Source organism: Macrotis lagotis, chromosome 1 (genome assembly GCF_037893015.1).
Source record: "Macrotis lagotis isolate mMagLag1 chromosome 1, bilby.v1.9.chrom.fasta, whole genome shotgun sequence".
Taxonomy (NCBI): domain Eukaryota; kingdom Metazoa; phylum Chordata; class Mammalia; order Peramelemorphia; family Peramelidae; genus Macrotis; species Macrotis lagotis.
The window spans coordinates 365040840-365068431 of record NC_133658.1 but is presented as its reverse complement, the minus strand read 5'-3'; the positions used below and the strand labels follow the sequence as shown (position 1 = coordinate 365068431).

General features: G+C 35.9%; 1 protein-coding gene across 1 annotated transcript; it reads right to left on the bottom strand.

Moving 5' to 3' along the window:
• Positions 1-15595: 15595 nt before the first annotated feature.
• Positions 15596-22473, bottom strand: LOC141505984 (serine protease inhibitor Kazal-type 1-like). Its single transcript, XM_074212356.1, has 5 exons — positions 22301-22473; positions 19889-19926; positions 18091-18215; positions 17490-17532; positions 15596-15794 (listed from the first exon to the last, which is right to left on the bottom strand). The coding sequence occupies exons 1-5, from the start codon at positions 22365-22367 to the stop codon at positions 15768-15770; spliced, it is 300 nt and encodes a 99-aa protein (XP_074068457.1). The 5' UTR covers positions 22368-22473; the 3' UTR covers positions 15596-15767.
• Between the last annotated feature and the right edge of the window lie 5119 nt (positions 22474-27592).

Here is a 27592-nt window from a genome sequence, read left to right as displayed (position 1 = left end):
AGTGCTCAACCCAGCTTAAGCTCTAGCTTTTGCCATATTACAATATATTGAAAATTGGTCCATCTGACATCAGGTATGTTAAAACAGAAAGACAACAGAATATCAATGAAGCCTAATAAGTTGAAGAACGACCTAAGCTGAGGTAGGATTCTTTTGAAGGACTCCCTCAAACTGGAGCCTGGTTCATGGAATAGGATTGTCTACATGACCTCTGCCTGGAACTGACATCTAATACATAAGGGAACATTTCCTTGATTTCCCTGTGTACTCTTTACAGCAAATTGCCATAATTATGCCAGGTGCTGAATAATTAAAAATAAGTATGAACCATTAAAACTCTATCTTCTAAATCCTTAACAATTATCAAATATTTAGTCTTTTTTTACCCTAAGTTATGATTCTTTATCATAAGTTCCCCTAAGGAAAAGAGATGATAGCATGACTATGTATATCAGCATAATACCTATTGGTCTATTTTTTTAACTGCTTTCATTCTACAGATAGACTTTTTGTTCATTCTAAATATGGCTAAAGTTAAAATAAAAAAAATATTGCAAATTATTTATTGGACATGTGTAGTTCTAAAATGATTATGTAGTGCATTTGTTTGTTTATACCATTCTTGAACTTTTGGTTACAACTCAATGTAGCAAGCATTAATGAATCTGTGTTATATTGGAATCCGTGTTCTTATGAAAAGTATTCTGATACTGGCTTAGGATCATAAAGTATAATTCTTGTTCTATGTAGAACTAGGTTTTTTTTTTTTTCTTTTTTACTGGGGCTCTGTTAATTGACCTTCTTTAGTTTTGTTTGCTCAATCTTTTTTTCTTAAATTCTCTAGATTACCAGCTGTACATCTCCAATAGTGCCCTTTACCATATCAACCAACCAATTGTATTGGGTTCTGACAACTACCAACCATCTTGTGAACCTTGCCTAGACTGAGTTCCTTCTACAATGCATTCCCTTTCAAATGGGCTCTGAAAGGCCCAGAGGAATCCCACTGTTCAATGTAAAATTGAAACCTCTCCTCATTCCCCCTCCCCTTTCGGGCTTCTAACTTTTTGCTTGGTTTCAGTCACATAGAAGGGGGGTTTCCCTTTTGTCAATATTCTCCTGTCTCTTCAGACTATAAAATCTGGCCTGGACTTCCCTTGTGGCACAGACTCACCAGAGTCTCAGCCCAGTCAGTTCTCCTGGCTGGCTGGTCTCTGTCTCTGTCACACACACACCACACACAAACACACACACACACACACACACACACACACACAAACACAAAATACACCCTTTCTGGTCTTTTGTTATTTTTCTGCCCTTAAGCAGCTTACAAACTGCAGGAGAAAATATATTTTTATTTGTTTTTCATTTATTTTGAGATTTACAATTTTTCCCCCATTCTTGCTTCCCTCCCCCCACTCCCTATAGAAGGCATTCTGTTAGCATTTACATTGGTTCCATGTTATACATTGATCTCAGTTGAATGTGATAACAGAGAAATCATATCCTTAAGGAAGAAAAATAAAGTATGAGGTAGTTAAATTACATAATAATATAATGCTTTTTTTCAAATTTGATGGTAATAGTCTTTGTTCAAATCCATAATTCTTTCTCTGGATACAGATGGTATTCTCCATTGCAGATTGCTCAAAATTGTCCCTGGTTGTTGCACTGAAGGGATGAGCAAGTACATCAAGATTGATCTTCACCCCCATGTTGTTATTAGGGTATACAATGTTTTCCTGGTTCTGTTCACCTTGCTCAGCATCAGTCAGGAGAAAAGATTTTAATCTGTATATTTTGCAGACTGGTATAATAAATCCTGAGCAGTATGACTGTATGTGAATTATTTCATTTTTAAGAACTCTCAGTCTTGGGCAGCTGGATGCCTCAATGGATCGAACACTGGCCGTGGAGTCAGGAGGACCTGAGTTCAAATTCAGCCTCAGACACTTAGTAATTGCCTAGTTGTGTGACCTTGGGCAAGTCACTTAACTGCATTGTCTTGTTTTTTAAAAAAAGGATTCTCAATCTTAAACTTCTGACACCAATCCCTGGTAACAATCCTAAAAAAAGTGTTTTGAAAGTATTAACTCTTCAGGAAGCCAGGTAGTACAGTGAATAGAGCACCAGTTCTGGAATCAAGAGGACCTAAATTCAAATTTGACCTCAGACATTTATTAACTGCGTGATCCTGACCAAGTCACTTAATCCCAACTGCTTTTCCCTCCCTCAAAATAAAAAGTATTAACTCTTAATGTGAATAGCAGTCTTCTTTAAGACAGAGAATATCCAAATTTATCAAATAGATAGTCTTTGGACTAAATAATCTAGCCTAGCTGGTTTTTCACTCGCCCAGATACACTATCCAGTCTGAAAGGGGAGCACAGAAACCCAACTCTAGCTGACTAGTCAATCAGGTATTGTTAAGGTCTCTCCACTTTTTCATCTAAAGCCAGAGGGGTTAGAAGAGAGGATTAAGTCTTAAGCCTATCTAATGATTATTTTAATTGTTACTCTAATACCTTTCTCCAGCTCTAGGTGATGCTGAAGGACAATTGCTATACCTGGAACTCTTGATCAATGAAGTCAATTCTGCCAAAGGAATCACTTGTATGAATATTTCTATCTTTAATAGCTATGAACAACTTTTCTGCGGGGATCCAGCCTCTGTGGGGTCTTTGGAACCTGAAAGGAGAGATAGAGTCGGCAAAATGAGTTGAGTCAACATAGGGGTTAAAGGCAGAAGCAGGTTGACTGACTGCTGCTCATTTATTTTTATAGTCTCAGAGTTGTATAAGCAACAAGCAAGCAAACCAAGATTATTTCCTTGGCTACAAAAGTTTACAATTTTCATTATCAATTATATAGTTCATGTGGTTACAAGTTTAATCATGTAGTTCATATGGTTACAATTTTCATTATCAATCATGTAGTTAATTTCGTGTCCCTGCTCAAACCGTGATGACCTTAACCTGTCTGTTGCCTAGTTTGTTGCTTCATGGTAAAGTTAACAATTAAGCAGAACTTTCCTGATAATAATCTCTAATATAATTCATTTAATGGAATGCTTTTATGTTTTTGTACCGCGTATGTAATGTTTTTTGATACACTCCCTTGACAACCTACAGTGAGGGCAGTTATGTTTGTCCACCCATCCATTGACTCCTTCAATAACTAATTTTCCTTTCAGCCCTTCTTGATAGAAACGACGGTTTTGGTAACTTTTTTTATTCTTTCCCAATAAACTAAGGCTGTTAAAAGTTCACATGTTGGTCACCTATACTAACTATTCTTTCACCATCTTTATCATATATTCCTGTGTATGATAAGGGGGAAAATCTGTTGATTTCCTAGGAATTCTACCTAACCTATCTTGTATCTGTTTTCCCTGTTTGTATTCTGATGTCTCCTTGGAATTCCTAGTGTTAGGTTTTCTAGAGATTTTATAATGTTGGAACCTTTTGTATGCCTTGGGGAGAGGCAATCCTGTTAAATTTAGACAGAGTTCACAATCTGTTTTATCCAAGGAATTTCTCTGGAATCCTTCCTCTATAGTAATTCAACTATTAGGATGAGTAAATTTAGCAATCAATATTAGTCCTACAAATATGGGTATACATGGAATCCCTATATATATTGTGTCAGGGTCCCAGCTCTGGACTTTGGCCACCTATGGGCTAGGAGACGCCTGGGGTTGTGAACCTGTCCACATGGGAATGGCTCTGCCCATGAGGGAGGAACAGGGCAGGAGCTCCGGACTATAAAAGGGATGGGGCTGGGGAAGACTAGAGCTATTTTTCGCTGCAATGTAAGCAATAAAGACTTGCTTGTTAGACTGCAATCGGGTGCTCTGTCCAGTTATTGCCCTCCATCCTCAAAGAGTGTCCATGCATCCGAAGACCACTGGTCTGTGACGTTCAAAGATTGGGGAAAGGTATGTATCCAGGCGAAGGCTCTGGATAGGCCCCTGAGCAATATTGAAGAAGGAGATGTTGTTCCATCAGGCGGTGTGGCCACCTTGAGTCTTCTTGCAGCAACTGTGTCAAGAAGCTTAGAGACCCTGGCTCCCAACACTTTTCAGTCATGCTACATCCTCAGTTCTCAAGTTGTTCTTTCTCTTCTGATGCTGCTGTGATCAATAGCTTAATGAAGACCGCATGACTTGCTGTGACTCACTTTTTTCCAAAAAAAATGCAGATCTCTCCAAATTTCTCCTATCAAATTAATTATTTTAGTCATATTTATTGTTAAATGCATATGACTTCTTGTTTAGTTTCATCTTCTTTAGTCAAATGACGTATATATATTTTTATATATATAACCAAAATACTACTACCCCTGTTGTCTCTAAAACTGTTTCTTCACACTCATATTTGAATCTTTTTGAAAGAATAAAATATTCTGCTTCTTTATATCATTAAACTATTATCTCAGCAGTGAGATATCACTCTTCTTGATAACAAAATAAGTCAAGTTCTCATATCTATACTATAAATAATTTTCTTGACAAAACTGACCAAATACTATCTGAAAATTGTTTCTTCCTATATCTATATAGCAGTGTATATTTAAAAATAAATTATTCGCCTGTTTTTATTAGACTTTAAAATGTTCATCCATAAAAATAATAATGTACCACACCATTTGATAATTATTATACATCTTAGCTTACAGATAGACACACAGGAAAAAAAACCAATATTTTCCCCCTCAGTCCTTTCATCATTAACTTGCTCCCTTTACCTTTTTTTGCATGGCAATGGGGTTCAGTTATTTGCCCAAGGTCACACAGCTATTATTATTAAATATTAAGTATTATTAAGGTTGCATTTGAACTTGGATCCTCCTGACTGCAGGGTTGGTGCTCTATCCACTGGACCACCTAGCTGCAACCCTGCTCCATTTGTCTTAAAAGAACAAAGTATCTTACACTTGAGATGGTTAGGGCTAATTTATAGCTGATTATTAAAGATTTAGAGATTAAAGACAGAGTAATCGATTAAAGCCACTGAAAAGGTGAAGGAATTCGGAGCTCTCTGGGATGTTGAAACTGCTTAGGATTGTATTTTGGCAAAATATTGTTACAAAGTACACAGGCAAAATTAGTAAGAAAAACAGTGAATACCCTAAGGACAGGCCAGGTGAAGTCTGAGAGAGAGTGTGTATGTGTGTGTGTGTGTGTGTGTGTGTGTGTGTGTGTGAGAGAGAGAGAGAGAGAGAGAGAGAGAGAGAGAGAGAGAGAGAGACAAAGACAAGGGCAAGCAGCCTTGAGGCTTGGTTTAACTAGACCACATGGTGAGGTCCATGGTGCTCCATGTGGGTTAAGGATGGGAGCCTGGAAGAAGCAAAGACCTGGAAGGGGCAATGCTTCTTATTAAATACCCTTCTTTGATTTGAACAGAGGTGTCCCTTGGGGATTTGGACAGAGGTGTCCCTTGGGGAGTGGTCTTATATCTTGGGTCAGGTATCTTCCAATGGCAAGCTCATACAGGTCCTTCCTCTCTCAAGGTGCTCCACCTTCCAAGTTTAACATGTCATTTCCTGTCATACCAGAGTCTATGGCCAAGGTTAGGTGAAGGAAAAATGGGGACAAGACACAAATTGTCCAGGGGAGGCAGAATACAATCAAAAGGGGGGTCAGTTTACATCTCAAAAGCAGGGAACCTCTACCCATTTAAGAAGATTTAACAACATCTAAAATCACAGATTGTGTTTCTGCTACACTTATAATTTTCTACATCAATTCCCTGCACCATTTCACCCCCTCAAAATTTTTTGGAATCCAGATTCATCTGGGCCTTTGAGAGTCCATTCAAAGATGAATGCATTGCAGCGAGAACTTCTTTGAGACAGGTTCCAAAGATGATTGGCTGGCACAGTTGGCTGGCATCCTGCAGAGGCTGGTCTTGGGAATGTGTAGTTAATAACCTAGACAAATGAAACTCAAAGGAATAAAAGATTGGGCAAGCAAAAACCAGAGAGAGATATATTCAGAGATGAATGCATTGCAGTGAGGACTTCATTGAGGCATAGTACAGAAGATGACTGATTGGCACAGCTGGTTGGTATCCTGCAGAGGTTGATCTTAGGGATGCATAGCTGATAACCTCGAGAAATGAAACTCAGGGGGAAAAAAGATTGAGCAAGCAAAAACTGGAGAGAGATATTTTAACAGAGAAACGTACTAATAATTAGGGGGAAAAGCTAGAAGTTCTATAAAGAGCAAGAATTATACTTAATGATCCTAAGAATCAGAATACCTTTTTATAAGAACATAGGTTCCAATATAATACAGATTCATTAATGGATGCCACATTAAGTTGTAACCAAAAGCTCAAGAATAATATAAAAAAACTGCGCATGTCCAAAAAAGTAATTTGCAATAAAATTTTCTATTTTAACTTTGTTCGTGTTTAGATGGAACAAAAATTCTAGTTGAAGAATGGATCTCTTCTTTAAAGCAGTTAAAAAATAGACCAACAAACATTATCCTGATATAAGCAGTCATGCTGATATTTCTTTTCCCTTAAGGGAACCTGTGATAGAAAAAAAACACATCCTATCTTTTAAAAAAAAAGCCAAGGAAAAAATATTTGTTGATTAAGATTTAGAAGACAGAATTCCAATGGCTCATATTTAATTATGATGCATCTGGTATGATTATAGTAATTTCCTATGAAGAGTACATACGGTCACAAGGACATATTCCCTTATAAATGCTATCCTTAACAGACAGAAGTCATACAGACAATTCTTTTCAATAAGCCAGGCTCCAGGTCTGCCAGGTGAGGGATTCCTTTAAAAAAATCCTAGCCCAGTTGAGGTTAGGGTCATTCTTTCAAAGATCATTTACTCCATCTGAAGAATCAACATCAAACCCCATAGGGCTAATGGTTTGTCCTTTTTTAACCTACCTGATGTCAGACAAATCAACTATTGATATATTGCAATATAGCAATTACCTATAACCAGAGCTTCAGGTAGTTGGAGCATTAAAGGGAATCAGAATATACCAAGTTATGATTAGGATTAGGTATAAGCAAAGAAATCCATTAAAAATTATTATTCAATTGTTGCTCATATATCTAAGTACAGGATTATAAATGAAATACAATAAACAGAATTTGAGATGCAAAAAATACAATAATAGAATAATCCTAATTTACATTTCAAACTGAATTTTATAAAAACACCTTTTTGCAATGAATCCATTTAGTTATAAGCTATGTTTAAAATAACTAAACATCTGCTTTGACTAGGAGACTATCCAACATCTCCAGACTTTTCACATAACAATTAGCTAGAGATTGCCACAGAGAAATCTCAAATTATCATCATTATTTTATCTTCCTCATATTACATAGGTAATTTTCCCTCAAAGCAAACAATCATAGTTTAGTTACAGTTTACATAAATGGCTAGAAACTTCTATACATAAACTTGTTTAACTACTAGATATCTTCAAAATACAAATTATTACTTTTAGAATTCTTTTTTTTTAGGTTTTTTTTTTTTTTGTCAGGCAAACGGGGTTAAGTGGCTTGCCCAAGGCCACACAGCTAGGTAATTATTAAGTGTCTGAGACCAGATTTGAACTCAGGTACTCCTGACTCCAGGGCCGGTGCTTTATCCACTATGCCACCTAGCCACCCCAACTTGCAGAATTCTTTAAAAATCTTTGGAACATCTTAGGTGACTTTAAATTTCCAACATGTGTTATTAATTCTAATTCATTAAAACAGCACTAAGAACAACCAGGTATTTAAGTCAGTTAACACATGAGTTACAAAATTGTACAAAATAATATTTCCATCATTATATTATGCAAGATCCCCCAGATCTATCCCAGAAGGGGTCATGATTTATGATATTTCCCTCATTGTCCCATTCAAAACAATCATATGTTAATTCCAGGCTTTACTACTCTTACAGTATACAAATAGCTTATATGTTCTTAAGAGATAAGCAAATTACAAGTTTTCAAAAGAATATCACCTAGGGACAGCTAGGTGGCACAGGCGGAGTCCCCAGTACCTGAGTTCAAATTCGAGCTCAGACACCTAGCTGTGTGGCCATAGGCAAGCCATTTAACCCTTATTGCCTTGCAAAAAAAAAAAAACCCTAAAAAAGAATATTATGTAACTGATAAGCCAAACAATGAAAAAAAATAAGAATTCCCAAGCGTTGATCTTATAATTTTTTCAAAACCCCAATTAACTCTTATGCATGCCATGGACTCTAGGCAATGTTACAAAGTTTCAAACTGACAAATGTTAACAATTTTCTTAGCCTACAAAACAGAATAACAAGGTTAGTTTACAAATGAAGTCTTATCCTCTAGGATCTTACTAATAACCCATGGGTAGATGACATCCTTACAAATGCCAACCATGGTACAAAATTTTGGGGCATTTTATATAGAAAGAACGAAGAACAATAAAAGCGGAATTAGGCAATGAATGACAGTTCACATAGATGACATGGTTTTACAATATGATTTACAGAAATTCCAAATACTTTGAACTTAAGGGTGACTTAAGGGTGACGTCATTATTCTCCATTTTAGCATTTTCTTTTTTAACCACAAGGTGGGGACCTTTCCTATCAAAGCATTCCAGCCCTTTTATCAAAGCCTCTTGAAGGCAGGGTCAATGGAGAAGAATTTAGCACTTATTTTCCAAGATAAATGAAACAATAAATTAACAATTTTTCTAAACTCAAGAGAATCTCAATTAACATAGACTGAATATGATTGTTTCACAGTGATTTTGAAAAGGTATTCATAACAAAAGTTATAATTTATACTCACAAATGTAAACACAAATTGTGCTGTTTGCTTTCTAATTTAAACCTGATTTAGTAGCTTCAAAGGACAGCTAGCTAGTCTTTGTAAATCCTAATTGAGGTCAAATGGCATTAAAATTCCCTAATAAAGAGATAGACTCCAATTTTATTAATTAATTTTAAATTAGCCTTTTAAAAAAACAATTAAATTCAAAACCCAAACTAAAAGGAGTAACATTTAACTCAGGTAACTATAATTATTTCAGCTCTGACTCACACACACTCACAGAAGTTTAGACACAGAGACACAAACACAGATTTGAGAAATGTAGTGTGTTGGTCTTCACAGGGTGAGGAGGGGAGGCCTTAGGGAATCCATTTCAAAGCGGGAATGGCCAAGCCAATCACAAGACTGGAAGAGTTTCCTAATTGCATTCCAGGGATACCAAACCCCAAACTGGTTCTAAATGGGTCAAGAGTGGCCTAGAGATCTTGACCTAATGCTACTGAGTTTGCACAATTAGGTAATTGAATATTAACCCACACAACCCCTGTGTAGAGTTCATTAGCATATAAGGATGTAGGTGGGGGGATCAAATTAGGAGCATGTCATGGAATGGGTGGACCTGTTAGATTGTAACTCAAACTCTGAGAACCTATGAACATCCAAGAGGAAGGGGAAAGAGTTTCTGAAGACCATAAATTAATTACCTGATTTGGAAGACTAATTTGTGCTTCACACCTAGGTGAAGTACTAGTGGTACCTTGTAAGGTGTATCTTGCAAGGTTCATGAATAAAATGTACAATTTTCTCTCACTCTAGCAGGTTTTTCTTTTCATTCATTTATAACACAAAGATAATTCCTTTGTATAAAAGTTTCAAATTCACCAAAGTGAGATTTTTGCACACCCTGACCAGCACAAAAATATCAAAATATAGACACATTTTCCCATCTCTCCAGGCCAGTGGAGAGGTATGAAAACTGTTTGATTGCTGTTTAAATATGCACATACATATATATTGTTAATATTTGAATCATATTAATTAAGACCAGTCAAAAATAATTTTTAGAATCAATTGGAATTTCTTGAGGAACTTCATTTGTACATTAAAATTTTAAAATAGCCAATCAATAATTCCTTAATACTGTTGAACGCATTCCTAAGTAAAATTTACAAATTTCAAAACCAATTATTCTATTACAGAGATATTCATTATTTGCAGTCTTATTTAAAAGATAAAACCTGAATTTCCTAGTGCCAGAAAAAGATTCTACCTTTTTTTCCCCCTCTTTTTTCCTTCTTAACTAACTGACCTCAAGGCATGTCAATCAGTCTTCCCTCTTCCCTTTACCCCTCCTCTAGCTCTCAGAGGTGAGGTCTCCTTAGCCAGGGCTAATGCCTTTAGGGGATAAGGCTTGGAATTTGTAACCCTGTATAAGTCTAAGGGGGAAAAAAGCAGTTCTCCCCAGCCCCCCTTTCTCCCCAAACCAGGAAGGTATGGGGGTCCCCTATCTTAAACAATGGGGCTAGAACAACTTTTGTGGGGTATCTTACTGTCTTCCTGCAGTAAAACATGATTCCAGCTGGGGTATAGGTTTGAGCATCTAGGTTCTAAAAAGTAAGCATTTTCTTCTTCTGCTTCCCCTCCCCTGCAGCCATCCCAAGAAGGTGGGAGCTGCCAATAGAGAGAGCATTTCTAAGAAATAGAGAAAGAGTACAAGTTGAGCCCGAAGATAAGACTTTTTCACTCCATGAATGAGAGAGACTTTTAACCATGCCAACCACTTCTATAAAGTCCTTCATAGCTTACTGTGCAAAGTTTGTCAGCCTCCCTAGCAGGGCAAGGACACTGATTGGAATTTTAGCCAGGTAAAACCTTGTTACAAAGTGACCCCTTGGTGGTCCAAGAAAAAGACATAATACCCCCTCAAAAGTAGGGGTGCCTAGTCACAGAGCTCAAGTAAGAAGGTTTTTGGCTAAATCCAATCTGGTCTGATCTGGGAAAAAAATAGTCTAGTTCAGAGTTTCTCTCATCTTATAGATGATCAAGCATGTAGAGGGCCAGCCCCTGGGAATGATATTCATATATCCTTGGTGACATTTTTCCCATCAAAGATATGTGTGGATTATTGCTCATTGTATCGATCTGTTGGCTCACCAGTGAACCCTGACCTAGGATAATCTGTAGCTCCACAGGTAAAAGGTTTTTCTGATAGAGAAGTTTGCAGATTTCTAAGAACAAATATGGTAAATTTATCCAGGAAATTATGAAACTGGTTCTCCTTTAAGTGGTCATTCCTGAGATAAGTTTTTGCTATAGAAAGTCTGAGTTTCCAAAAATAAAGTTGGTAGATTTTCACTTTCCAACCTTGTGTGTTTGGGTATGTTTTTCTACCCAACCTGACTCTCGGAAGTTCATGTCTAGACCCACACCAGAGCTATAGTGGGCTATAGCTTGTACCTGACCAGGGACTGACAGACAGACAGACAGTCGGGCCTGGAGGGGAATCAGTCTTGAAATGAGAGATAAAGTATGGATACCCGCAGGTCAAAAGAGCACTCATAAAGGGACAGCAGGCAATTAAGGTAAATAATAATTTTTTTCATCAGGTCTAAAAAGAGAGCACTAAAATGGAACAATGACAGTCTAAGGATAGTAGACATTTTTTGAAAGTGCTAAAGTTAAAGAAAGAGGCTTGTTAATAGCAACAAAACAATTGGAAGAATTTATTGAATGTGTACAAAAATGTTGTCCTTGGTTTCCAGAAGAAGGAGTATTAAGTATTGAAAAATGGGAACCTGGGGAAACAGATGAGTGAACATTTTAAACAGGAAGGTCAGGAGGCATTTCCTATAGGAGTCTTTTCATTGGGAAATATTTTAAAAATCTTCCTGACTCTACCTGGAGATGTTCCTATGGCTCTATTCAAAGTTGATGTAGATGTTCAAACTATTCAGCAGGAAGAAAAGAGTAAAAAAGAGTGGTGCCTTTTACCTGTGCCTGTCTTGGGGTGGAAGGCCAAGGCAGAGACCCTACCTTTCCAGGAGAATCCTCCTCCGGGCTCCCGCTTTAGGAACTTGTACCAGAGAGTCTTCTGGAGTACTGGCCCCAGCCCCTCAAGCTGCTCCTGGGCTTCCAGTGGTGGCAGCTTCCCAGCCAGCTACACCTTCTCCTAACTCTAATAACCTACCCTCTGCTCCTTTTATGATCTAAAGAAGAAAACACTAACAGAGATAAGCAGCAGATAAATGCTATTAAAAAAGCAGTGGTTAAAAGAGAGGAGATTTCAAGGGACATGAGAGATTTCTTGTTCTCTTTTCCAGTACTTGAGAGACCTGATCCAAAGATTCCAGGGATTGTTTTGAAAGAATACAATAATTTAGATTTTAAAATATTTAAAGAATTAAAATCAGCAATAAACAAATAGCCATATGTTTTAACTATGATAGAAATATTACCTAGACAAATATTAGCCCTAGGAAGATTGTTCCATAATACCAAAAACTACTCTTACACCAAGAGATTACTTAATATGGAAAACTAAATTTTTTGAGAATTATACTAGTCAGGCTAAAAGGAATGAAGCAGCAGGGTTAAGAATAACATTTTAAATATTATCTAGCACTGATCCATGGGCAGGAGTAGATAATCAAATTGGGCATAGTTTACAGTCACATGAACAGGCATGGTTAAAATTGCCTGAAAAAGAAGGAGGCAATGAGAGTGAGAGATCAGACAGCTTGTTTGCTCATGGCTCACTTATCTAGATTTTGAAGTTAACTGAGAGAGGAATTAAGAAAAAGCACTAGATAAGAGAGAATTGTTTCATGAAGACAATAAAATAAAATGTTAAAAAACGCTATTTAATTTCAAAAAGACAAGATAATCAGGTTAATTTTGCAGTAAATAATTTGATTATTACAAAAAAATAATAGGATGATTGAGGATTTAAAAAAAAAGATTCCCCTCCCAGAAAAGATTTAGTGATGTTGAAGTTATTTGGTTTACTCTAAGCTCATAGGGGACAGAGGATATTCCAATTAGGCTGAGGGATTTTTGGGTGACTATTTACCTTCTCAAAAGTTATAGTTATTTATAGTTAAAATCAAAAAGTGTTAGATATAAAACCTTTGAATGGAAAAATGTATTGTGAAAAAGGAAGGTTCTCTGCATTTTTCTCTGGTTTCGTGGAAGATTTGTCACCTTTGGGGGTGTTATCTTGTTTTTTGTCTTTGTGTAATATTTAAAGGGACCCTCTTTTGTGAGAAAAGAGTGGGGTTTCCCTGAATTTTGTGGGCCTTTCTGGTTCTAAATACTTTGACTCTGTTTATGTGTCTATATATTTGTTTTAAAATACAGGCAGAGAGAAACTCTCATTTATCTCTCAGGCCTGCTGTTGTCTGTGTTCTGATCGGCCAATCTTCTTTCCATTCTCTGATAGACTAATAGAATTTTATTTGATTTGGCAAATTGAACTTATAAGGGACCAAGGAGAAACTGAAATTGTCCCTAAAATTATTTTTGAACTGGTTTTAATTAGTATGCATATATATATATATATATATATATATACATATATATACATATATATATATATATATATGAGAAAAATTGATTGGGGGGTGAACAAGGAATGATAAATAATTTGTGCATACTACCTTGATATCTCAAAATGTAAGGAATCTCCAATTCCCAGTCATTTTGCCAGTGAGGATAAAAGGCTCTTTTAGAGCATTGAGAAATTAGAATAGCACTCATACAGATAATACAGAATAGCACTCATACAAAAGTATTTGCAAACTTTTATATTTTGAAAAGGAAAATAATTTAAGTTAATTTTGAATATGAGTTTAGAATTTATTAGATTATTAAGAGAACTATAAAGAAAATCTTGTAATCATAAAAATGGATTCTAGAAACATCTGGTCGGAAGAAATTTTTATATATTTCAGAGTTTAAGGGAGTAAAGGGAATATACATTACGTTGAAATGTATTATGTAAAATTAGTGAACTTTGTATAAGAACAGATTCAGACAATTTTTTGAAACTTTAATATTGTGTTACAATAACAAATAATGGATGAATTGAAGAATCACCCTTCACCTTTGTAAAGATTTCTTATAAGGAAACTGGAAAATACCTTGCCAACAAGGTTATATTTCTCAGACTCTTTTGGCACAGAGAGATTATGAAAAGCTGTCCTCTTCTACCTAGTGTTTCTTAAAGGGAATATTTATATGTAAGATCAAAGTAACTTATTTAATATCTGTTATTTAAGAAGAAGTTATATATGTATCCTGTAACCCTGGCATTGGTAAAAGTTTTACATTGAATTTTTTTGAAATTATCATATATATATATATATATATGCATATATATATCATACATTATACATCTTTTGGAAAAATGGAATTCATTCATGTTACTGGATATATTTGGTTCATGTGCAATGGCAACACAAAGTTCAGCGGCTACACAAGGTGTGATTGATCATTTATTCCATTGTTTTGCTTTTGCAAGTATACCAAAATCCACAAAAACAGGTAATGGCCCTGGATATACTTCTATGACATTTAAACAATTCTGCCTATATTACAATATAAAACATATTATAGGTATTCCTTATAACCCCACTGGTCAAGCTTTAGTAGAAAGAAAACATAAAGATGTTAAGAGATTACTGGAAGTGCAAAAGAAGGAGGAATGTATAGGGACAAAGTGAAAAGAAAGAAGGAGAGTAAATGCTTTTGAATGATAAACAATTAACACCTGCAGAAAGACTTTTTTTAAGGATATGCAACATGAAGAGCAGGGCATGGTCATGTGGCAGGATCTTAGGATCCTTAGCAGCCCTTCCTCTACCTACAAATAATGCAATTAGTTCCATAAAGAGATCCCAAAATGAAAAGTCCCAGGAATATTAAAGTCAAATTCTAGAGCTCCCTGGACAAGGAGAAAAAGGTTATAAGCAGCCAGGAAGAAAAAAAATTCCAATACTTTGAAATCATGGTCAGGATATAGAATAGAAGGATTAGGGGACTGAAAATATGATATTCTAGAGGGAAAAGAGGCTAGGATTACAACTGAAAATCACCTATCTTACAAAACTGAGTATAATCATTCAGGAGAAAAAATGGAAATTCAATGAAATAGAGGATTATCAAACATTCTTGAAGACCAGAACTGAAATGAAAATTTGACTTTCAAATGCAGGACTCAAGAGGAACATAAAAAAGGAAAGCAGGAAATGAAAAGCATAAGGAACTTAAGGAAGTTTAAATAATTATATTACTACATGAGAAGATGGTATAGGTAACTCAAGAATTTTCTCCTTGTAAGGCAGTCAGAAGGTCTATATATAGACAGAGACAGAAGTGTGAGTTGAATATGAAGGAATGATATCTAAAAAATTGAATTTTGGAACTAAAGAGGAATGTACTGGGAGACAGGGGAAGGTAGAGTGGGATGAATTATCTTCCATAAGAAGCAAGAAAAAGCTTTTACAATGAAAGGGAATAGGAGAAAGGAGAGGGAAAGTGCATGAATGTTACTCTCATGAGAACTGACAATGAGGAAATAATATGCACATTCAACTGGGTATATAAATAAAATCTCATAACATTTCATAAGGTCTATAATTTTATTTTTAGGTGAATGAATAATGCACTTCACATATTCTTATTATTCTCCTAGTCATTATTTATTTGACTTTGGAAAATAAATTTATGGTAGGGAAGGATGTACTTTGTGAAATTAGATTTTCAACAAAAGAAAAAAAACACTCATACATCCCTTAGAGCTCATTTAGACTAGTATTTATTGTTATTGTAAATCAGTAGTCAGAGATATGATGCATCAAATTATAAACCAGGTAAGAGATATGCAAAGGATAATGTGTGAGGTCCAAATAAAGAAACTATTTGTAAGACGGGAAACTTGCTTTTCTTGGGTCCTCAGCATAATCCATAATTTCTAATTGTTATGAGTCCCTGGCTTCTCCTGTAAGAGAGATACAAGTTCAAATATATAATATTTTGAAATATGCAATATCTAACAACCACTCTAGTGACTTTATAGTTTCTGAAGGTAGGAGGAGTGGTAATAGTAAATTTTCTGAATTACCATATATGGTCTTACTACATAATAATAATAGCCAATATTTTTGCAATGTTTACTATGATCCAGGCCTTGTGATTTATAGTTATAATTTCATTTTATTCTCATAGCAAACCTAGGAAATAAACATTATTATTAAATAAGAGGTGAGAAAACTTGAACAGAGGTTAAGTGACTTGTCTAGGACTACATAACTAGTAAGTCAGTGTCTGAGATCATGTCTTGAACCCAAGTCTTCTGACTTAGAGCCTATTGCTGTATCCACTGCACCAAATAGATGTTTATGGCACACATAAATTTATATCTTACTTCATCTTATCAAATTGGTACAGTAAAACATAGATGAACACATTCTTGTGCTCATATTACTTTGATTTAGTAAACTGGATCAAATAAAGGTCACTTAAAAATATAATGTAGTTAAGGTGGTATATATTGATAATAAAGTCCTATGTTGTGTCAAATATAGGTTATGTCTTTTCTTCAAAGAAAAAAATGGGATTTTTATAAAACCCAAGTGAAACTGAAAACTAATATAATTTTTTAAGTGAATATTTTACTTTCAACATTCTTTCATTCTAGGGGTTTAGTCTCCTTTCCTATTACAAAATAATAGACAGGACTTTCTCTGTCTTGCCTTAGTTATCTGTTCATCATAAAAGTTCATTCTCCCTTGGACTTTACAGATGGGTGCATCCTCCATTGCTGTGAACTGGGAAGCTAAGTAGTACAGCGGATAGAGCAAAAGCCTTGGAGTCAGGAGAATAGGAATTTGAATCCAGCTCCAGACATTTGTGTGACCTTGGGCAAGCCACTTAACCTGACTGCCTTACATCCAGGGCCATCTCCAGTCATCCTGATTCATATCTGGCCACTGGACCCAGATGACTCTGGAGGAAAAAGTGATACTGCGACATAGCACAGCACCCCCCCACACAGACACACACACTGAAATCCAATTCAAGTGCTATCTACAGCTTTATATCACTGTTGATTAGAGAAATACAAATTAAAACAACTCAGGGTATCACTTCACACATCAGATTGGCTAACATGGCAGAAAAGAAAAATGATGAATGTTTGAGGAAATGTGGAAAACTTGGGACACTAATGCAGTCTTGTTGGAGTTGTGAATTGACTCTGCCATTATAGAAAGCAATTTGGAATTATATCCAAAGGGTTATCATATTATGACCCTGACTCAACAATACCACTGCTAACTATGGCTGTATTTAATGACATAAAAACAGAAAAGGAAAAGGTCCTATAAGAACATAAACATCTGCAACAGCTTTTAGTGGTGGCAACGAATTAAAAGTTGTTGTCTTGTAGGTCCTGGTCATTTTATCTAAAGTGTTATTATATTCCACACCATTACTTAGAGAAATATTTAAAATAAAAATAAATACACTGAGAAGCTCTTTTATCTTGACTTCCTAAAGTCTATATCTGCATCTGTCTCTTTCTTGCTTGACTTCTAGAGCATAGAGATTCATGTAACTTTCAGATAAGACTGAACCTTACTTTACTATTTTATAATACAATTTTACTTATGTTTAACTTAAAAAAAACACTTACACATTTTCCATCATGTAGCTTTCTGATATCCTGTTGTTTTTCTCTGGAAGAGAGGATGTTAAAGATTAATTATTATTACTGAGGGAAAACCATTGAGTATCTTCCTCTCTTGTATCAACTAACTGGGGATTGGGTCTATCAAATATCCTGAGTGAACACGGACCAGTCAAACCTTAGAGTTCCAGAGAACCTCAGAAAGCAATAGAACCCATTCTTCGCTGGGAGATTACTTACCAAATACCATGTACTGAAACAGTGGCAAAATCTGAATTCAAACCTTTTATCTGCTGACTGCCAGAGCAGTATTTTTTCCACTACATACTACTGCTTTTAGGAACACAGAGGCAGATTTTAGATCAAATATAAGGAAAAGTTTCTTAACATTTAGGGTTACATGACATTGGAATGGACTGCCTCTCATTCCTACAGTTTCTTTTTCTCAGAAATAACCTCTTGTCACTCATACTAATGTGTGATCTACTGCATCATACAGGGATTAGATTAAGTGATCCCCCAGGAGCTCCTTTTAGTTTCAATTTTAATCTGCTCTATTCTTTGACTGATCAAGATGGGAAAGGAGGGCACAAAATTCAGTACTCACATTTGAGCATTACACAATAGGCATTCATTGTCATAAGTATTTTGATCAGTACCGCAGATTGGATTCAGGTTCCTGGGACATGCTGAAGTTTCATTTCTCACTTTAGTGTACTCTGTGCAGTTAACCTGTTGGAAAAAGAAGATGAAGACATCTCTCTATTTGAATGGTAATATTAATCCTTCCTCTTTAGCTCCTACAATTTACTATGAGGTGAAATGTGTCCCTTCACTTTGTCTTGTGACTTTAGAGAGAAATTGTTCCACTTCTTTCATCTACTTTCCTCCTCTCTAAAATAAACCATAAATACAACAACTATAAACTACATTAGAGCAAAATAAAAGTCCTAACTAAAAATTCAGTTATCTGATATAAAATTGACACGGGGGTTAAGAATGGGAATTATCAAAGGTATGATGCATCCTGAGAATAACTGAGGTGGAAGATGACAGATAAGAGAATTTAGGATCTGAGGTCATTGAAAAAGTAGCAAACAAATTGTTTTAAATGGGCAAAGGTTGGAGTAGAGAAAATACTGAGAGTCAGATATTGAATTTGTTGAGGAGCAAAAGGGTCCTAAAAACCACTGAGAAGGGCATCAACTTGATATGAGGAGGTGGTTGCTGAGTGATGTGGCTAAGAAAATGTCTAAACATGTCATGGCAGTGACAGGACAGGGTGACCTTACTTTGTAAAAGATGTTAAACAATGTGGCAGCTTTAGGAGAATATAAGTTTACAAGGAATTAAAAAAACAGAAAGAATGAGAGAGTAAGCAATTCAGAATAGCAGGCAGTCAAGAAAAGAGGCAGAGGAGAATCAAATCTGGGGAAGACTAGAGCTGAATTTACAGTAGGGAAGTGTAACAAATCTATTGCATATTATTTTTTAATCTTAACAGTATTTTTCAATTACATTAAAAATAGTTTTCAACATTCATTTCTCTTTCCTTTTTTTTTTTAGTTTTTTGCAAGGCAATGGGGTTAAGTGGCTTGCCCAAGGCCATACAGCTAGGTAATTATTAAGTGTCCGAAGCCAAATTTGAACTCAGGCACTCCTGACTCCAGGGCCGGTGCTCTATCCATTTCCCACCTAGCTGCCCCTAAACATTCATTTTTATAAAAATTTCATTCCCTAATTTTTCTCCATCTCTCCCCTCTTTCCCTGATTCCCAAAAGAGCAAGCAATCTGTTCTAGAATATATATATATATATATATATGAAATTATGTTAAACAAATTTCCAAATTAGTCATGTTGAGCATGTTCTATCTTTGCTACTGAGCTCTTGCTCATCTTAGACTGATTTTATTCATGTGAGTTCTTTGCCATGCTAATTTCCAGGTTGCATCCTCCTCAACACCATCTAAAGGGCAGTCTACCCTGGTAGAAACAAGGAACCAAAGAAGAGCATGAAACCATTGATTATAACAGTTACAGGACATTTTCCTGCCCTAAATATGCTTCACTGAAAAGGAAAGGAGAGAGAAATCATGTCACCTCCCATTAGTTGTTTTGGCTGCCCTATATTTTTTCTGGCTCTACAGGACATAGATTGTTAGAAATGGAAAGGAAACTTTAGACCTTGAAATTATTAATGAAATACGTTCCAAAGAGGAAAAGAAGCTTAGTCAAAGTTGGTCAGTAAATCAATGGTAAAGTCATAAGTAGAACTCTTTTCATGAGAAACTAATATAAGCCTTTTTCAAGTAAATAATACTGTACCTAAAGTCCATAATCAACAAAACCCCCCACATTACTATTTCTGAAACTAACAGAACAAGAGAAAAAGAAATGGACTCACCTCTGTTCCATTATCTTGATTTAATTTTTCTTGATTAGCTAACAGAGAGAACAAAGGTTTCAAAAATTGAGCAACCCTACTTTAAAATTACTAACACTTCTTTTTTCTTTTCTAATGTCCATTGGGCAAGGTCATAGTCAGGAAGGATGATTGCAGATATTACTTAGCAGTAGTAAAAATTGTGTTCTTGCTGAAATATATTGGACTTTAGTTGACTTCAGCACTCCTCTGGACAAGCTCAGAAGCTACTGTACCTAAAAGACTATGGAACTTCTCCATCGGACTTGCAGCTAAAATGTTCCACATATTATCTCACATTAGAAAGGATAACAGTAGAGGGTGAGAAAAATTCTGTTGCCATTCAAAGTTCATAACCTAGCTTTCCCTTTTTTTTGTCCAGGCTTTTTACTCCTTATCCCCATACTCTTTGATAGCCACATTAATCTCCTGACTGCTCCAGGAACAAGACACTCCAATTCTTGGTTATGGACATTTTCTCTGGCTACCCTCCATGAATGGACTGTATAATGTCTGATCTTTCTGGCTTCTTTTAAGTTAAAATTAAAATTCCATTTTTATTAGAACCTTCCAAACAACACTCTTAATTCATTTCTTCCCTCTCTTAATTATTTTCTAATTATCCTTTACATGGTTTAATCTGCATAATTTTTCTTGCATGATTCCCTTCCCTCTTGAGAACAGGAACCATCTGTTGCCTTTTTTGAATTCTCAAAATTTAGCACTATGCCTGGCAAATAATAGGCACTTAGCAAATGTTTATTGATTGATTATTGATTTTATGAGACAACAAAGCAAAATATTCATAAAGTTAACATACTTTTTAAAATATTTTGGGAGATAGTAACCTATCCAACAAGACAATAAACATTTTTAAAGGATTTTTATGTCTAGGTTCTGTGTTAAACACTAGGGATGAAAGAAAGAAAATGCAAAAAACATCCTTCTTTTTTCAGAGTCTAAAGAGAGAGATAAGATGATAAAAACTATATACAGACCACACACACACAGAAACACACATACATACATATATATATATATGAATGTTCATATGTGCATATATATATATATATATGATATATTTGAAATATTCTCAGAGGAAAGGCACTAAGATTAAGAACAGGGAAAGACTTTATGAAAAGGTAGAAGTTTACTTAAGAGACTTGAAGGAAGATAGAGAATTGAGGAACTAGAAGTAAGAAAGGATAAAGTTCCAAGTATGAGGAGTATCCAGTCTAGTTGCCTGGAACGGGGAGAGGTAGGGTGCTATTTAAGGACTAGGAAGGAAGGTAATGTTACTGGATCTCAGTATAGGAAAGGAAGCAAGCAGTTAGAAAAGTGTAGGAAAAGAAGAAGCAAAACAATAAAGGGCTTTAAAAACCAAACCATTTGGTATTTGATGTTGGAAATAATCAGGAACCACTGGAGTTTACTCAATAGGATAGCAACCCAGTCAAACTATTATTTTATGAAAATCGCTTTGGTAGCTGGGTAGAGAATAAAATGGAGTAGGGAGAGACTTGAAACTAACTAGAAGAATTTCCTGTAGTCCAGACTTAATTCATGAAGACATGAATCAAGGTAGTGGCAGAGATAGAGGAGAGAAGGAAGGTGGGACCAAGAATGTAATGATCCCATGGTCCTTTGTCCTTGCCAGAAAACAGAAGAATGCTTTTCATTCAACTCTAAGGATCATGTTTCACAAATGCATGCTTTATCTTAAGAATATTGTAAAGTATACAACCAGTATCTGATCATATCATGTGAATCTTGGTTAAAACATCTGGGGATGATAAAGAAAATCCAAGCAAAATAAAATAATTTTTCAGATGTCAACTAGATTATGTTCATTTTACTCCATCATATTGTGCAAAAATGGAACAAGAAATTTGTAGAACTTATATTTGAACAAATTTATGCTTAATGTAAGGAGAACAGAGCAATTAGGTGGCAGAGTGGATTAGAGTACCAGGCCTGAATTCAAGAAGACCTGGTTTCAAATCTGACCCCAGACACTAATTGTATGATCTGAGAAGTCTTTAAATCTTGTTTGCGTCATTTTCTTTTTCTGCAAAATGTGTTAGAGAAAGAAATGGCAAACTATATGAGTATCTTTGTCAAGAAAACCCAAATGGGGTAATGAAGAATTAGCCAGGAAAATGACTAAACAGCAATGAAGAAAAGTAGACTATACTTATAATAATGTAGTGGGTTCCTTTGATTCTTTCTGACATCTTTCCCAACTCTAAGGTTCTCTGAAATAGTGTCTCTGATTATATCTAGATCTGAAAGTCCATTTTCCATGTTATAAAGTTCTGCCTGATTTTAACGAAGTGTCATGCTATTTTTAATGAATTTCTTCCACCTAATTTATACAACTGGATTCTAACTTACCAACAACTGAGAAAGCCCAGGTAGATGTGGCCAGGGCCAAAAAGGCCAGAACTGCTGATTTCATCATGGATACAGAGGCTGAAATAAGAGGTGATAGTGATAATCTTTGAAGACAAAGGCTCAGGTAGGAGAGCTTTCTTTATCCCATAAATAGAGCCAACCCAGGATGATCCCTCCCACAAGAGAAATGCCCTTTGGGAGTCACAAGAACTCTTTTCAAAGGGTCCAAGAAAAACTTCCTTGTTTATATAAGATTTAATATTTGATCAAATTTTAAATATTTGAGTATGTTAATTAAATTCTCTGAATACCTGGCCCAAAATCATAATTATGCCTAAGAACTCAAGAAATCTAGCAGTCAGTTACAAATCTTAAAATCTAAAAGTTATTATCTCCTGGTTTGTAATCCCTTAACAGTTTCTTTTGCAGTTTTCCTATAGTGAGTGAAATGATAAAATGGTGAGACCTGACTGTAGAAAAAGTATCAGAAGACTTGTTGTCAAAAGACACCAAAATGCTTTTTTAAAGTAATAGCTCGGCTTATAATGGAGCTACTTGGCCAAGTCTTTAAAACCTAATAATGTTGACTTTTATCGAAGTGGACAATAAGATCCCCCAGCCTAGACCCACATTATTTAAGTTTTAATGGTTTAGGATGAGTATATAGAGCAATAGTTTTGGCCAGAAATTTCAAGGGTTTTTCCCTTTCAGATGAATATTTTTGTGACAGTAAATTAGACCATCTTTTGTTACCATGGGAAAGACTTTTGAGGCCTAGAAAAGGCCTTAATTTTGAAAGACCAAGATCAACTACTGCATCCTGCCATCACCAGTCATCTAGACTTATGTCCCACCAGTAGACTTTGATGAGTTTGGGGTAGTGAGGCTGATTACACTGTCATCCTTAGATCCAATACATGACCACATAAAGATAATAACCTTGTAATGTCTTTAATCCTCTTCAAATATGAAGGATAAGGGGTGGCTAGGTGGAGTAGTGGATAAAGCACTGGCTTTGGAGTCAGGAGTACCTGGGTTCAAATCTGGTCTCAGACAATAATTACCTAGCTGTGTGGCCTTGGGCAAGCCACTTAACCCCATTTGCCTTGCTAAAAAAACCCCTAAAAAAACCTCCCCAAAAAACCCAAATATGAAGGATAAGCAATAAGAATTCTACATACTCACCTTGTGATCTTGCTCTGGTCACTTACCATCTCTGAGCAGTTTAATTGTGCATGAAAATGAGGAAGTTAAACTAAGATGAGGTCATTCCAGGTCTAAATTTTAGGATTCCAGGTATGATATGTAAATACAAGACTGCTCTGACCCTTAATAGCAGTGTTATCCTGGCTAAGTCACTTAACCTCTCCTAGCTTCAGTTTCCTTATCAATAAAACTAGTGCAATCTCAGAGGAATGCTGTGAGGATTACATGATCTCTGTGGTCACAGATAACTATAAATAGATTTCATGACCTTCATTTTTAAGAATGTTGTAAGAAAAGGGTGGCTAGTTGGCACAGTGAATAGAGCATCGGCCCTGGAGTCAGGAGTACCTGAGTTCAAATCTGGCCTCAGACACTTAATAATTACCTAGCTCTGTGGCCTTGGGCAAGCCATTTAACCTCATTTGCCTTGCAAAACCCTAAAAAAAAAAGAAAAAAAGAATGTTGTAAGAACATAATCAGATAGGTTTAAAAATATTCAATCTTTAAGAAAAAACATTCATTGAAAAGTCTAATAATTGAGTTGGTAGGACACTGTCATAAAAGTCAGGAGAGCTATGTTGGAGTTCCATGGTTGAGTTCCATGATCCTCTGCATCTCAGTCAATCCAATTTTTATTTCAGGCCTCTATTTCTTTGTGTGACAAAGCAGACCAAGAGAAAAAGTGAAAAGTGAATTTTGAGGCTCAGGAACTTATTATTGATACTGTCATTTTTCTTATCAATAAAATAAGAATGTTACACTAGATGATCTCTAAGGTCTACCTCTCAGAATTTGAATCTTTTGCACCTCATTAATTAAACAAGCATTTATAAAGAACTTAATTACTACAAAGCCTAAGCTTCAGTGCTGGCACAAAAATTAGTTTTAGACAGGACTTGAAATCTTTATTGATTGAGTTTTCATTCAATTTTTTTAAGGAATTTGGGATAAGGAGAGGTGGAACTCAATTTTAAACACCAACTCAAATAATGATGAGATATGTTCCATGTCAGACCTAAGAGTAAAGGACAAGGAATATAATTATAGAAACAAGGCAGAGTTGCTTATAGAGAATTTTATAATCATTTTCTATTTTATCTTATTGCTTATCCTTAAATTGTTAAATTTTCATAAATTATTTTTAATAATCAAATGTGATCTTCCTTCATGTGGCAATATTCCAACTTTCCCTGATTTCGGAACTAGAGGACCTGTATTTGAAAATCAGTTCTGCTACCTATTAGATGACTTTAGGAAAGTCATAAAGCATTTCTGATCTTCAACTCCTGATTCTATAAATCATAAATATAAGTTAGGTGTTTTCTAAAATTACTTCTAATAGGAAATCAGATGATTCTCTGAAGACTTGCCTTACATCAGGTTTGATTTTCTGTATAGCTTCTGATTAGATTTTAAGAGGATACTACAGTTACTGAGCACAGAAATACAAAGAAATTCAAAACTTTACCCAGTGGATAGTCTTGAATCTCATAGTAAATGTTAGAAGGAATTATGGAACTTGGGAATTTGGGAAGTCTGTGAAGGTCTTAGCTTTTTTATGAGTATCATGATAAGGTATGGACTTCACCTTCCCCCTTCCATACCATTTCAAAAGCTCTATCTTTTACATGAAATTTATACTCTTTTATATGAAATTTCTTAGCCTATTTTGCCTCTCCTTTCTTTCTCCCAGTACATTTTCTTTTCACTCATTGACTCCATTTTTACAATGTGTCATACCTTCAAATTCAACTCTCTCCTATGCCTTGTCTAAATATGTTCCTTCGAACTGCTCAAATAAATGCAGTTTATAGGAGTATTATCAGGATCATCTTCCCATGCAGAAAGACATGCAGTTTATCTTCATTAAATCCCTCATAATTTGCTCTTCTCATCTGCCCTGTCTATCCTTCACCTGAATCCCGTACTTGAATATCAAACTTTCTGTTCATCTCTGGCTGTTTCAACAGGAATATTTGAATTTCTCCCTGTTTCATTGAAAGTCCATCTTTCCCCCCTGGAAGAGGATGTTCAATTTTGCTGGGTAATTTTCAGTTGCATTCCAAGCTCTTTTGCCTTCCAGACTATTATATTCCAAGTCCTACAAGCACTTAATGTGAATGCTGCTAAGTCCTGTGTAATCATGACTGTAGTTCCACAATATTTGAATTGTATCTTTCTGGTTGCTTGTAAATTTTTTTTGACTTAGGAGTTCTGGAACTTTGCTATAATATTCCTGGAATTTTTTTTGGCAGGGAGGGCGGATTGGAAATCTCTTTCAGGAGGACATTGGTGGATTCTCTCAATTTCTATTTTGCCCTCTGCTTCTAGGATATCAGGGTGATTTTCCTGTAGAAATTCTTTTAAAAAATGAATTCAAGACTGTTTTTGTGATATTGACTTTCTGGTTTTCCAATAATTTTTAAATTGTCTCTTCTAGATCTGTTTTTAGTTGGGGTTTTTTTTTCAATGAGATAGTTCACATTTTCTATTAGTTTTTCATTCTTTTGGTATTGAATTATTGTGTCTTCATTCTTTGCAAAATCATCAGCTTCTTTTATCTTCATTCTGCATTTGAAGGATTTGTTTTCTTCAGAGAGTTGTTTTTATCTCCATTTCCATCTGGCCAATTCTGCTTTTTAAAGTATTCTTCCCCTCATTAACTTTTTGGATTGTTTTATCTATTTGACCTAAACTGGGTTTTAATATGTTGTTTTCTTCAGCATTTCTTTGGATCTCCTTGATGAAACTGCTGACTTTGTTTTCATGTTTTTCTTACAGCTCTCTCATTTCTCTTCCCAATTTTTTTCTCTGCTTCCCTTACTTGATTTTCAAAATCTTTTTTGAGCTCTATCAAAGCCTGAGTCCAATTTCTATATGTCTTTGGATACAGAAGCTTGGACTTTGCCATCTTCAGAGTGTGCATATTGATCCTCCATGGGACCAAAATAATTCTCTATGGTCAGGTTCCTTTTTATCTGTTTACTCATTTCTCCAGCCTATGCTTGGTTTGGGGCACTTCCTGAGTTTTTGAGTATTATTGGGACACCCCTGCAAGGAACTCAGTACTATCAGTGTCTTATGAGAGGCTCTGACTGCTGTCCAAGTTTGTGCTTTCATCTGTGGATGACCAAAAGTACACCCCTCTGCCCTGGAGCTGTGAGGAGGGTCCCTGCTCAATGGCAATGGGAGACTCCAGACTGTGACTAGGGTCTGAATGTGGACAAAGCACCAGAGTCCTGACCCAGGAATGGAGGAGAGACCTCCACAGTCTTTCCCCAACCCCTTACCTTCCATGGGCTGAGCACTTTGAAAGCAACTACTGGGCTACTCCCTTGGGTGTCTCTGTGGGCCTGCTTCCATTTTCTGGGATTTGAACTATGCTGAGATTCACGCTAGGGGCTTACTCTGTCAAAGGTTTCCCTGCTGATCTTCCAAGTTGTGCTTGGTGTTTCCTGGGTTGGCAGGTCAGGAATCTGTTTCTACTGACAGGAGCTTGTGCTCCCAGGGACCCAGGCACACCACTGGCTGTTCCTGGAAGGCTGGAGCACCTTAGCTCTGGTGTGGCAACACTGGCTGCACTGCTGCCCCCTCCAACCCCATGGAACAGAGACTTCCATGGTCTTCCAGGTTACCTTGGGCTGGTGTTGGTTCTGTCTCTGGAAAATTTACTTAAAAATCATAATTTTAAGGTTTTTTAAATGTTTTGGAGAGAGCTCCTGGAAAGCCTGTTCTCCTGCTGCCATCTTGGCTCCATCCCAGGATAGAGATCCTCACTGCTTACCTGCTATCACATTGGCTTGCTGAATAAGTATCTGAGCTTCTCTGTGACTAAGAGCCTCCTGCTAGCTTTCCTTCTCTTCCTCCCTTTAACCCCAGAACAGATAGCCCTTTACTCAATATCTTCAATGATATCTTGATCTTGTTTCACTTTCTTTTATGGGATCTGTGTATTGGCTTCATTTAAAGTTTTTTTTTGAGAAAAGCTCTAAAACTTCCTAGCTGTACACTGGCTCTTCAGAAGTTCTTGCCTTATTTTTTTTTAAATAATCCTATCAAAATCATCATATGTCCATAACTTGTGTC